The following is a 14,660-nucleotide window of genomic DNA, read 5'->3' as shown; positions in this document are numbered from 1 at the left end:
TAATATTCAACTCCTCCACTTCAGATATCTCTTTGGAAAGTAACCACACATAGTACATCAGCAGTAAGGCTCAATGTGCATTTAAAGTCCAGTCAGGAAAACGGTTCATGACTGCGTGCAAGATTGAACATTTTAAGTGTGATCCAACAACAACAACAACAACGACGACGAGACAGTACACTGCATACGTGTTTTTGTTAATGGTGCTGGTATGACCCCATTTCCCTCACACTGCAGCTCAACCTCTCTCTGGTGCCGTCATCTTTAGGCCTCCTCTTGTCTCTGGAGGTGTAGACCGATCTCGATCTGGTTCTCCAAACACTCCTTGAGCTTGTCCTCTGTCAGCGTCAGCCGCTGCTCCAAGATCGAAACCGTCTGGATAGAGGCAATAAGAGGAGAGGGATGAGACAAAGAAAGAAAAAGGGGTAGGAAGGAGATCGATGTGAGAAAGAGCATGAGAGGGCTGTATAGCATCAGCCTGACAGTAATGACTATATAATGGCTGTGTTTGTGTGTGTGAAAGAGGCAGTTCTCTGTGTGTTTGAGACAGATGTTGTGCATGCAAGACAATCCAGCTGATTATCCTAGAGAGATCGGCTGCTTGAGCTGAAAAACACCAGAGTTTCTGTGTCTGGCATGCAAACTCTCTTGTTCTCCCTCTCACACAGTTGCATAAACACACTTACGCACACAGAATACAAGAAGGTTGCTATCCGAAACAGGACGGGCATGTGTGGGTAGTGAGATCACAGTGCGACATACTTTTCCTCTCAGCATCCTCCAACAGTGACAGTATTTGTTGTGCCATATTGTGTCATCTGAGCCTGTTTACCAGAGGAGCCTCCAGGTGCAATTTCACCATCTAAATGAACCCATTACTGAGGATAAAGCTGGCTTTTGTATCTTTTATTGTATCTGAGCTCCAGCAGTCACATCAAGGCAATAACTTAATCAGCCTTTTATCGTCTAAAACAAATAGAAAGAGGGATTTGTGTCCGGAGGAGAAACTTATCTCTTCAGAGTTCTAAAAAGAACCAGGAGAAATGAGCCAAGCACTACAATTCTTAAATCTTTATAGTGACTGGAAGTTAGTTAAAGGTCCTGTGTGTAACGTTTTCAAATGTATTAATCATTTTTTATTGCCAATGTGTGAACTGGTTGTGTTACCTAAAAATTTAGACCCTCTGCGACTTTCTTGGTTGCCTGTTGACTGACATCTATGTAAAGGTTTTGGGATAAATGTTTTGCAGGCTCCCAAGTGTTAGCCGCTGATGTCAACAAACCAACTAGCAGAGTCCACATATGTCGTTCTTACGTTATACATTCTGCAGCGGCGGCCCGCAGATGGACCTAAGGTTGACACCTTGGCAATCATAGGTACCATAGGCAGTAACTTAGTTTGCTGCTCCTGCGGGGAATCAGACTCGGGGCATTCTGGGATCAGACGCCCTGGCTCTAGTGCTGTGGTTTATGTCAGCTGAGTGTCTGCGGGCTGCCGGCCTCTGCAGAGTGTGTAGCAGAGGCACAACTCTGTGTTGCGGTGGTGCCAGGGATGATCTGCCTGGCTGGCTGTTAGCAAATTACTTCATCAGCTAACGCCAGATCCATGTAGCTAGCTGGCCAATGTTAGCTTGCTTGCTAATGTTAGCTCACCAAAATCAAATATCAATATTTTCTGAGACCCCTACTGGCAATTATAACTATGTAGCCAACATGATACAAAAGGGCATGGGCCATGAGTGTTAAGTAATATAAATTGGCAAGGTGACTGGGAAGCAAAACAGGAATCTGTTAAAATCTTAAGAAGAAAAAGTGAAAAAAAAACAACAACAAGCGAAACAGTATTAAAACGATGACATCATTTGAATAAATCTTCTTCTTGAAACATTAGTGGCGACAGTACCCTCTGAATCTCTGACGTAACTGTTTACTGAGCTAATGTTGCCTGGTGACAAACACAATCCCAGCTAGTAAGCAGATTTGGATAGTAGTGCTTGGCAACATAGATTTGGTTCAGGGCAACAACAGTAAACAGTAAACATGTCTCCCCCATCAACAGACGAGGCTCTCTAGATTAGGGCCAGCGAGTGAAAGATATGTCAACATGTCTCAACCTGTAATTTTATGGCCCTCCTTGTGCCAGCGAGTGTAATTTTAAAATTGCTAGAAAGCAGCACAAAGATGAGTCATTTATAAAAATTATAACCAGCTGTGTGTGAGACATTGGATACAGACACAGACATGAAAAAACAAACCTCAAACTTTGTATGGTGAATCTTTTCCTTGAGAAATAACCGGATGCTGGGTTAATTAATTTAAACTATAAAGTGGGTAACCGGTAGATTGCTTACTCCAGGTAGGGAATGAGTCCTTACCCCAAGTGAAGGAGTTCAAATACCTCGGGATCATGTTCACGAGTGAGGGGATGATGGAGCGTGAGTTTGGCCGGAGAAGCGGAGCAGCGGGGGCGGTGTTGCAGTCGCTCTACCGCACTGTTGTGATGAAAAGAGAGCTGAGCCAGAAGGCAGAGCTCTCAATCTACCGGTCAATCTTCGTTCCTACCCTCACCTATGGTCATGAAAACTGGATCATGACTGAAAGAACGAGGTCGCGGGTACAAGCAGCCGAACTGGGATTTCTCAGGAGGGTGGCTGGAGTCTCCCTGTTAGAGATAGGGTAAGAAGTTCAGCCATCCGTGAGGAACTCGGAGTAGAGCCGCTGCTCCTTTGCGTTGAAAGGAGCCAGTTGAGGTGGTTCGGGCATCTAGTAAGGATGCCCCCTGGGCGCCTCCCTTGGGAGGTGTTCCAGGCACGTCCAGCTAGGAGGAGGCCTCGGGGAAGACCCAGGACTAGGTGGAGAGATTATATCTCCACACTGGCCTGGGAACGCCTCGGGATCCCCCAGTTAGAGCTGGTTAATGTGGCCCGGGAAAGGGAAGTTTGGGGTCCCCTGCTAAAGCTGCTGCCCCCGCGACCCGACCCCGGATAAGCAGTTGAAGATGAGATGAGATGAAGCCGGTAACTCGAAACTATTATATGATAGGCTCCTCAAATGCAGCATCTAAATACAGGATCTTGATGGTACAATTTCTCCACAGAAATTGTATGGTCACTTCATGCAATCAGGGCAATTGTTGTAACAATGTCAATGATGAAAGAAGATCTTTGTCGAACATTTGCCATTGGATTTCTAAAGACTACTTGATTAGTTGATTGTTTATCCAGTATTATTATCCCTCGAGAGATTATCCCTATTCTGTAGGATCTAAGCTCTGATGAAAACCAAAACATATGTCGTCATGCAAAAAAATAAAACAAGAAAAAATGTATCCATGCAGAAGGTCGGATCGTTAACTTGTTACTGACAGGGTGGCAGCCCTGGAACCATAAATCCAATAGAAAAGACTGGCAGCATGAAACAATGATAAACAATGCAAAAGAGGAAAAAAATTGAAGCAGGAAACCAAGAGGCAAAACACACGCTAAAATACTCATCAAACTCACTACACGATCATGTAAATGTTTCATTTACTTTACTTTTATTTAACCAGGCAATCCCATTGAGATCAAAAATCTCTTTTAAAGGGGAGACCTGCCAAGGTCAAGTCTGTGTCTAGTAACCAATAAACATACAATTTAGTTATTTACATTAATACAAATGTCACCAAGATTTTGTATGATATTTGAACGGAATTTCTTATTTCTGTAACAGAAGTAAGAGAGGTTTGGGTTTACTGCAAACAATTTAAATACTTATGAACATCTATCTCATCAAAATATTCACCCCAATTGTAAGTGCACATATAAACATAGTCATTTTCAAACCCAGGACACCATGTGCGGCGTGTTTCAACGATCCAGCTACATTTGGTAATTGGCTATCGTGGTCCTGCGCTAACCTCGCATTGCCACACAAACAGACAACCAGGCATGAATTATCAAACACGTAATGATGAAGGAATTGACAAAGATCGTTAAATTCCTTAGATAATCTCATACTCAGTACACACCAATGAGATGAACAATGTGTGAGTGAGTGGTATTTTCTTTTGGGTCATCAAACCAGATAACATCTTCTGCTGTTTCATGCATGATGGGAGAGAAAAGGCTTGTATTTCCTCTTTCTCTCCCTCTCTGCCTGTCTCCATTTTCTAGATCAATACCACCCTGTTTATCTTACCAACCTGATATCGCTCCCCAGTCCTCAGCACAGCAAGCTATGGGTGTTTGTGTGATTCTGCATGTGTCCCCAGGCAGCAGCAACATTATACGGGCATATAGTTTTCATCTGGAGTAGAAAAAAAAATCTTTATGCCCCTAAAAATAGAGTGAGCTGTTTTTCTTTTCTCTCCAGAACCCATTATACTCTCCATCGCCCTAAGCATTACTGGCCTCTGTTACAAAGTCTCATAGCTTTGGTATGACCCAATAGTCTGAAAGTCAAAGAAAGGCAAAGTGCTGGTGAAAAGTGGCGGTCAGTTCTCTTCTATAAATGTAGCTTACTGATATGAGTTATTAAATATGCCACTACTAAAGAAAGCTACCAGAATAAAAAAGAAGAGTAAAAAATGATCTCTTCATGGCCACGTTGGTGTAACCTAAATTCAGGTTAATTCGTTTGCTTCAAATAGTTTGTTATACTTTTATTAATTAAGTAGATCATCCCACCAACTGACTAGGGGAGGAAGACCTTCAGTTATCCGCAGTAGCAGCTCACATTCAGACAAACCGCGGCACCATGGTAAGGCTCTGGATCCCGGACTACCCTAAGATATTGCTACTGTACACAGCATAAAACGCAGTGCCCGTTCAGGATATACCTGTTAGCCAATTGATTGGCTCCCAGTATTGCTGCTTGCAGTGTTGTCAAAGGGACGTACCTGAGTCCCCAGCAATACACCCGCCACGTGTGAAGTGGGTCAGGTGTACGGTTCTCAAGATATGCGAAGGACAGACACACACAGATTCCTTGCTTTATTAGATACAGCCATAGCATGCTGACAGGCTAATGGGGTTTTTTTAATTGTTTTTACTGTATACAGAAACTTGAAAATGTAATGCAGGATTCTATGTTTTACACAACATAATGGCAACGTTTTAGAGAAAGATTATACTTTTTGAGCAATGCTCTTTCCCCCCTCAACATCCCACCACAAAACACATGCTTGCTTTCTTTCTTTCTTTCCAGCTCAGAGAGAAAGTAAATTAACTGTCCTGTTTTATTCTCCTAAAGCCACACTATATACATACAAATCAGAGACTGACTCCAATTCTTCAGAATCCTAAACACTGTGGTGAAAACTTTGCAATTCTTCAAAGCGCCTATGGTTAGCAATTGGTTATCTCGTTTCTAAAGTATGTTCAAAAAACAGTTTTAATCTCTTCTAAGAACAGGAACACGTTTCTTGCTAATGTTCCTTGTAGCTCCACATACAGCTGCTTCAACAGGAATACATACACAAGCAGAAAAAAAGCTGAATTGTGCTATTAGGCTACTTTGGTAGTTTGGGGCAATTACAGAGCAGGAAAATGTTGTTTCAAAGAAGCAAGTGTTAATAAAAGACTTTCTGTTACATTTTCCCCCTGAGCCACATCACAGAGAAAGTTAAAAAAAATCTTCCCACCTGTTTATTATCTATTGAGGTAGAGAGAGCGCCACTGCACTTGAATTGTGAATTCAATTGAGAGAGACATTGCAATTCTTCATTCAAGAGTCTTCATAATTAAGAGGGAGAGTGTGGGTACTGCAGGCTTAGTGTGAGAGGACATGTAAGAGCGATGAATTATCAAATAGAGGAAGAGGAACAAGAAAGAGGTATGGGGGAGATTGAGGATTGGGGGGTGGGGAGGGCAGACAAGTGAAAAGCAGCTAACACAGCAAACTGTGGCTTTGGAGGCTTCAGTGTAGCATTGAATAATTCATCATTTTCCTCTCAGTCTCCTCCACTATTAGAGTAACAAAGAGCTGTAATAGTGTAAAATAATGCTGGGGAAAAGACGTAAAAAGGAGCAAGAATATAGGGCAGAAATAAATAATGACGCTTTGTTAGCCTAATCCTCAGAGGATGGCAGAGCAGTGATTTAAATCTCCATGTTAGCCAAAGTTCAACAGTAATTAGAATAAGAGTGCTAATTTCTACTCAAACCGTTCTTTTTACATTGAAAAATGTATGAGTGCATTTCAGAGGGCTGCTTTTAACATGCCTTGTATGCATTGTCTGTATCTTAGGGAACTTTGCTTTGTAAACTAAATGATTTCAAATAATTTGAATCTATGTTAATCAAAAATGACTTTTTGGTTTGAGCAGAGCTGTCTTTGTTCTTCACAAACCTGCTTCCTGGATATTAAACATTACCTAACTATTTAAAATTCCAGTGGTCTGAATGAGTGTTTTTTTACAACATAATGCAAATCATGTGTAACAATCAGTTGTCTGAGCAACACTGCTTAGCACAGCTCACTTTTAAAAAACTCTCATCATTGAGCTGTGTATACATCAGCAGGCGAGGTGCAGGTAATTTATCCGCCAATGTTCATCTATACAGGTTATAAAACATCATAAAACATTTGCAAAGACAATTGTTATACATTTTAAAACAAGAATTGTTTAAAGGTATAACATAAAATGTTTCATTAAAATGTCTAAAAAAGGGGGTTTGGTCGCCTGTTGATGTTGTCACATCTCCTTTAAACTGTGGTTGTCTGCTAGAAGCTGTCATAAATTGACTTTTCATCCAGATTTAAGCCACATTTTTCCATACACTTTTTATAGTACTTTAGCTGTTTCTAACCCAGCACCTATTTTGTGACATTGCAAGATTGTTTAATTATCAGAGAAATAACCTGAGCAGGATGTGCTGTGTCCGCTGAACAGCATCAGAGAAACACTGATTTTTGACATAAAACTCAGTCAGTCAGATAGTCAGGAATGTACATTAATCTAATATATTAAAAAAACATTGAACATGATTTCCTAACAGCCATGTCAGTCTATTGCCCTAATCTAGAAAAGAAGAATGAAACCAAACAACAAAAGAGCAGAAGGATAAAACCACACAGACAATCCATCTGGTATCAGGCTTGAGGTACAGTGGGCTTGAAAGGATGAGGTTGGCACCACCCACCCTGGGAGGGCTTAGCTAGCTGCCTGGCTGCCCTGGGCCAATATTAAACAGTCCCACATGCTGGGCTGCAGCTTGAAAGAAGATGCAAGACAGAAAGAAGAAAGAAAAAGCCAGAAACACACATATACAAGATGTGTTTCTGCACCTCCGCATGGCCCTTAAGCATTTACTAATAGCAGCGAGTGAGGCAGAGTGCTGCCAGCGCTCATATATGAATGAAGCATTTTCCCTCAGGACACATTCACAACCTCCAGCTATAGGCCTGCACACGTAAAGAGCATGCACACAACCTCCATCCTTTTGTTGTCTGTTTTTCCTCTTCACCTTACTCAACCATATAATTTAGTTCAATTGCCACTGTAAATATATTCTGCTATACTTGGGCAGAAAAAAAAAAACGTCTCTCCTTTTCTGCTTTTTATGAATGTTTTTGTGGCCAAAGACTTCACTGTTGAAGTATCCACAGTAGTATAGTTACTGACGATGGGGGGGGGGAAGTGATAATTTAATAAAAAGAGAACGTTAGATACAACTATTTTAACCAACAACAGACTCGTCTCAAATCTTCCCTTTATAGCCAATCAACTCAGCAACTTTTTTAACTCCAGTGGACTTTTTGACAAATTTCAGTAAGGCTTCCAACCCCACCAAAGTAAAGAAACAGCTCTTATTAGAGTGTTAAATGACATAAGGTTGAACCCTGACTCAGGCAAGGTGCCAGTTTTGGTCCTGTTGGATATCAGTGCTGCCTTTGACACTGTGGATCACAGTTTACTGCTGAACAGGTTGGAAACCTGGGCAGGACTCAGCAGGACAGTCCTAAAATGGTTCAGGTCCTACTTGGAGAAACAGAGTTCTTTTGTGACCATTGGTAGTTATCAATCCGACCGAGTGGCTATGACATGTGGAGTTCCTCAGGGGCCAGTCCTTGGACCCCTTCTGTTCAACTTATATATGCTTCTCTTGGGTCAAATTCTGCAGAATTCTAATGTCAACTATCATCGTTATGCAGATGACACACAGATATATCTCACACTGTCTCCAGATGACTGCAGTCCAATAGAGTCATTATGTCACTGTTGAGAGCAAGTCAAAAATCGGATGAACCAAAATTTCCTTCAGTTAAATCAGGAAAAAACTGAGATCATTGTTTTGGCAATAAAGAGAAGACGGTTGCTGTCAGTAAACATCTGAGTCACTGTCCTTAGAAACTACAGACCAAGTCCGAAACCTTGGCGTGCTGATAGACTCAGATCTGACCTTCAACGGCCATATCAAATCAGTCACCAAATCTGCCTTTTATCAACTTAAGAACATATCCAGAATTAAGGGTTTTATGTCCCAAACTGATCAGGAGAAGCTGATTCCTGCTTTCATCTCCAGTAAACTTGACTACTGTAACAGTCTTCTGACAGGACTCCCCCAAAAAGTATCAAACAGCTGCAGCTCAAGTTTTAACCAGAACAAAGAGATCAGATCACATCAACCCAGTATTTGATTATACCAGTAAGGCCTTGATCTTAAAACAAATGTGTTATTCTTTCCAGTATCATCCACAAACATCTACAGCTGCACGTTAATCATCTCCAGAAAACAAAGTAGATAAATAAATAAATTAGTAAGACATTTGGAGCACCTTGCAGTGAGGCGTGGTCTGGTGCTGAGCCACCGTTGGCTGCAGTCTCAGGCTTTGCCAGGGAGCTGGGTCAGTTAAAGAACAATCTTAATGGCAACAGAAAGATGTACGTTTGTTCACTGCACTTTGTGTACAAAGTATACAAGTTGCAAATTCAACAGCTGCAGTTAGTAAAAGTAAAAGGTATTCAGAATCAGAATTATTTATCAATGACCACATGACCAGATTGGTGAAATTTCAATATATAAAACTATAAGTTGGACTAAGCCTGTGAATGTTCTCATTCGTCCAGGTCATCGTTATCCTCAAAGCAATTTCAGTCAAAAACAACTGGACTGGTTGTTTGTCTAGGAGGACGTTTCACCTCTCATCCAAGAGGCTTCATCAGTTCATGTACGCATGGGACCAGTCCCAGCCTGGTCAGATGCGTACATGAACTGATGAAGCCTCTTGGATGAGAGGTGAAACGTCTTCCTAGACAAACAACCAGTCCAGTTGTTTTTGACTGAAATTGCTTTGAGGATATAAGTTGGACTTTTCCTCAGGTTTGTGCCAAGAGCAGAGCCTCAAACATTTTCCTATATTCTATAACAGTTTTAAGTAAACGGACACTTGTCACTTGTCGGGTCAAGTATATCTCTGTTATAAGTTACAGTTAGTTAGTGTTACAGTCAGCTGCCCCTCTGGTGTAAATGCTAGTCTCATTTCACCCATATGCCAAGTGAAGATAGTTTATCTTTGTTTGTAAGATTAACACATCTTTTGCTTACCTGAGTGAGAATATCCAGTTGACCTATAATGTGTTCCAGGGTGCTGGCTAGACCAGGGGGGACTCCTCCATCTGAGGCCTGGGACTGTGCTTGAACTTGGGGTGAATGCTGCTGAAGACCCCGGGTCTGTGTGTGGTGGGTGGAGGAGGAACTGGTGCTGAGGTGTCTGTTGTAGGTGTGGGAATGAGTCGCTCTGCTGTGGCTGCCATTGCGACTGCCGCTCTGAGTGCGGGCAGCAGTGTGGGAGTCTTGTCCGTTAAAATGTTCGGACGGTTCAGAAGCCTAAAAACAAAGAAGTAGGAGCGAGAACAGTTGTTAGAAAGTTCAATGGTCTCTGATGCTTAACATAACTGATAATATCCTTTATAGTATTTAGTGTAGTAGTGCAGATTACAGAGTAGTGAAATGTGCATTACTCTGCGTTTCGTGCTCCATGAGTGTACTATCAAAAAGGAAAAGGTTGAAACATTGATACAAGGTTGTCATGTGTTAAATTCCTGGACCACAACTGTTTTTAAAATCGGTTCCTAATACAGTAACTTCCCAAAGGCTACTAAAAATAAAATTACGCCTAATAACAACATGCTGAATTAGATCATTGATGAATCACAAACTGACTTTCACAACAGTCATTATATCAGTAATAGTATAAGTGCCATGTAGTGCAACTATTAGATCTTGTGAGACTTACTCAGCCTATAAAGTATATATATCACCAACAATCTTTGGTATGAGCAACATACTACATATTCTTGGGCTGAGTGTCAATAGACAGGACGTTTGTGACTCAGTTGTTTTTCTGACTACACTGATGTTCATCTGGCAGTTATCATTAACACTTGCTCTGTACTACTGTACATACTCTGTAAGGGCAGAGGGTGCTGTTTGCTCTACAGACGGTTATGGTATTGGGCCATAAACATTACATCGTCTCGACTTGACAATTGACTTTTTCATTAAGCATCTATGGTCAGGGGTGAATCAGTTGCACCGTTTATTCAAAGTTTGATGCACCCTGCCAGATTCAAACTTAGTTTTGGCAAGATAAGTAGACCGTTTTAGAAGGTATTGACTTAACCAACAAACAAATTACCAATAAATACAAATGTACTGCATTGTATTCTTCAATCAAATGTATGTCAACACTCACTGATGAAAATATTTGGAAAGAAAACTGCTATTGCTGACCTTATAAATAACCTCTACAGAGCCAAATAAACAAAATAAAACTGAATAAAAAGAGGCCTAGCTTTGAAATTATTAACTATTTTTCAGCAATATAACAAATTTTCACTTCAACAATCAACACTGACTTAGCTTGAATTATTAATTAATTTTGTTGCAGTAAAGAGCCTTTTACACAGACCATAGCAGGAGGGAACGTTCTCTCTCTCTCTCTCTCTCTCTCTCTCTCTCTCTCTCTCTCTCTCTCTCTCTCTCTCTCTCTCTCTCTCTCTCTCTCTCTCTCTCTCTCTCTCTCTCTCTCTCTCTCTCTCTCTCTCTCTCTCTCTCTCTCTCTCTCTCTCTCTCTCTCTCTCTCTCTCTCTCTCTCTGTCTGTGTCTGTGTCTGTGTCTGTGTCTGTCTGTCTGTCTGTCTGTCTGTCTGTCTGTCTGTCTGTCTTGTGATTAATTCAGTGAGACATAAACACATGAAGGTCAGTGACCAAATCTCTCCATCACCATGTCTATGTGACTAAAAGCATAAGTTTCTTCATATATCTGTCTGTCTCCGCAGACCTGTCTGGTAAAAAAGGGTGTGCGTGTGTATGTATGTGTGAGGCTGTTCAGACATGGAACTAACATTCAAGTGGACAGCTCTGAATAGGATACATGTGTTCACACCTGGCATTAGAACGCCTCTCCACATGCATCTTGTGTGACCACTTGTGATTGGATCTCCCTTCCCCACTCTATACGAAAATAAACACATACGTACATAACTCCCATTTGCATGTATACAACATTTTTTAATTATTGTTTTGTTTGTGTATACATTTGTTAAGCTCTCATAAATCATACATTATTACAGAAAAGTGGCAGAAAAAGTGTTGCCTACAGTTTTTGTGCAGAAGGGTAAACTTTTCCCCGCCCAACAGCGATATGTGTATGATGTGTTTGGATTTTCGAGTACATTTATTGAGTCTAAAAAAATAGGTGGTCTGAGCGATTGGATATCATCGGCTGACTAAAGAGGTGTGTGTGTGCGTGTGTGTGTGTGTGCTCCAAGACAACAACATCTCGTTTCCATCTGAGTAAGGGAGATAACAACTGTTTCACTCATCACCACACAACAGGAAATCTATTCACACTCAGCTAAGAATGTTCAAGACCACGGTGTCAAACTGAGCTGTTCCTAAATGAAGCCAGATGAGCAGAGCTGTCAGCTGTCACCTGGCTCTACACATTTGCAACGAACAGGGTTAATAATACATACCGCTACAATACCAGGTCAGTGATTCCCTGCAGTAAAGTATGACAGACAATACCATGTTCCTTGATGTGATTAAAAAAAAAAAGTAATTTCTTGACTGAAACCATATAAACGAATGATACACAACTTTACACATATTGCATAAAAGTGACAAAGAATAAAAAAAGAAGGTTGTAGGAAAGCGGCAAGAGTTTGTAAGATGTGAAATAGAGATCACAGGGACAGAATCAATTGCAACTGTGGAGGAAGAAAATGTCAAACCCAGTGCTCTTCAGCATTTTACCACCAACTTGTAGTTATTCACGTACTCAATGTGATCTCTATACATTATATGGTGCAAGATGGGTTATTTGTAATGCAGAGAAACTGTCCAATCACTCAGCATGTTTTTTGGTGGGAATTTTCTTTTAACCTGTTGTGTTGGTGCAGTGTAACAATCTATCCTCAACATAGATCTAAATTGTCATAATTATAGTAATATATAACTGGCAAAACAGTAATATATCAACCTTTCTCCCTCTGCCCTTTCTTCCATATAGATTTTTATGCTTAAATGGTTTACAATTTAGGTATCTGACAAAATATTTGTTTAGATTAAGTCAACAAAGTAATCTGTAAACAAAACCTAAGATGATGATGAGTCGAGTCCATGGATATTGCTTTACTGCCCCTGTACACAAATACTAACTTCAGGTCAGAACTATGAAGGTGTTCAGGTCAGGTCATATGCTCCCATGTGAAGACTTTGACGAAGTAAAATAGTCAGAAATGCTGATACAACCAACACAACTCAAATTGCATCTCTCTCTGTCTTTTTTAAGGATTTCACAGAGCAGATACAGCAGAAAAGTCATCAGCGTAGTGATGACTGCTTAATATAGAGACACATTCATGTAAATCTGAGGGAGATGATGTGACACAGGACCAGGGACAGTGCAGTTACATGTCATCAGTCTTTGTCACAGACAACTATTTTGGTTTCCAAGAAATAAAGAATAGAGATGCCAAATAAATATATTAAATTACCACATAATGCTACTGATAATCAGTTTTATAAGTGTGAACCATATCATCATCAAGCATGTCATCCGAATAAATAAAGCAGCATCAGTATATTTTTCAGAGAAAAGGAAATCCACTATCTTGTTGGAGGCTCTACAAAGAAGGGCGGAGGGAGGGGGAGCAAGAGAGAGCGAGAGAGAGGGAAAAAGAGAGAGAGACAGAGAGAGAGAGAAAGAGAGAGAGAGTGTGAGTGAGTGAGTGAGTGAGTGAGTGAGTGAGTGAGTGAGTGAGTGAGTGAGTGAGTGAGTGAGTGAGTGAGTGAGTGAGTGAGTGAGTGAGTGAGTGAGTGAGAGAGAGAGAGAGAGAGAGAGAGAGAGAGAGGGAGAGAGAGAGAGAGAGAGAGAGAGAGAGAGAAAGAGAAAGAGAGCAGTTCTGCTGAGCCTACAAGCTCCACAAAGTCTGGATTAAGTCTTGTTGAAAGTATGACTTATAGCTTTGTATTAAAACAGCTGCTTAAACACACCAAACACTGGTCCCCACGTGAACACACATGTTCATACAGAAAAAAGCAGAAGAAAAAAATGGATGTAGACATATGTGCATTCAGATATGCACTTGTTGTCTCACGCACACACACTTAGTATTTATGTTGATGGCCTGAAGAGCTGAGTGAAAAAAAGCACAATTGCATTGAAATATTATGGGGAAAAAATGCTGCTGAAAATATTTTTAAAACAGAACAGAAAGAAATCCATAACATAAAAATATTTAAACCAAACATTTTCAAATAACAAAGGTAGCCTGTTTTCTTTACTGTATGCTTAAAAATTGAATCAGACTGAATTATGCTATTATTACTAAATTGTTTTCTAGTTGTCATTTGCAGTAAAATGGTTTATACAGCGTTAACTTAATTTAACTTTGGTCCATACCATCCTTTGCAATGTGTACATAGCAGTGTTGATGCTAAAACAATATAATGTTCTGCAAACTCAACACGTCCTGCACCGTCGTAGCCTCACACTTGTGCGTGTGAGGGTTTTCCCTCACACGCACAAGTGTACACACACACGTGCATGCAAACACAGCACACACAGTAACCATCCTCCTAATGAATCACCTGGAGTGGAAAAACCAACAGTGGAAAATTTCCTGAGGCCCAAATTAAACTCTTAGTCTAACACGAGTCATCAATACACCCTGTAAGCTACATACAAAACCATTCAGCACCCTACACACATGCACACACACATTTGCCCCCCCGACACTTTAATGGAATAAAATACAGCAGAAAGGTGAAAAAGCAAATGAAGAGAGATGTGTAAAACTTTCATTTCATCTCTCTGCCTCACCACCTGGTTCTTCAATCAATTGTAGTCTTAACATGGTGATATGTGCGTGAAAAGGGTAAAACTAACAATTCAATTAAATTTGATTTGCAGTGCCAAATCATAATAAAAGTTATCTCAGGACACTTTACATATTGAATATGTAAAGACCAGAGTAGCAGAGTATAGCTGTAACAAGATTAAATATAATAAAATAATAAATACAAATACACCTGATACCCAGAAGACATTTAAGCTGTTGTATATCTGACACTAGAGGTCGACCGATAGTGTATTTTAAAAGGCCGATATAATAATGATAGTTTGGAGCAGGAAAAAGCCAATAGCCAATTAATCATTAATTCATTA

The 14,660-nt window shown here is 40.5% G+C and overlaps 1 protein-coding gene across 1 annotated transcript in view; it reads right to left on the bottom strand.

Moving 5' to 3' along the window:
* Window positions 1–264: 264 nt before the first annotated feature.
* poc1a (POC1 centriolar protein A) overlaps window positions 265–14,660 on the bottom strand; it is a gene marked incomplete at its 3' end in the record, with an annotated part of 34,811 nt that continues 20,415 nt past the window's right edge. The window contains exons 8-9 of the mRNA XM_083939479.1: window positions 9,531–9,812; window positions 265–375 (exon numbers count right to left, since the gene is read on the bottom strand). Of these exons, the coding sequence (XP_083795605.1) occupies window positions 265–375; window positions 9,531–9,812 (393 nt within the window). The remainder of the gene's footprint in view (window positions 376–9,530; window positions 9,813–14,660) is intronic.

Source organism: Echiichthys vipera (assembly GCF_963691815.1).
Source record: "Echiichthys vipera genome assembly, chromosome: X".
Taxonomy (NCBI): Eukaryota; Metazoa; Chordata; class Actinopteri; order Perciformes; family Trachinidae; genus Echiichthys; species Echiichthys vipera.
This window is presented reverse-complemented; position numbering and strand designations above follow the sequence as displayed.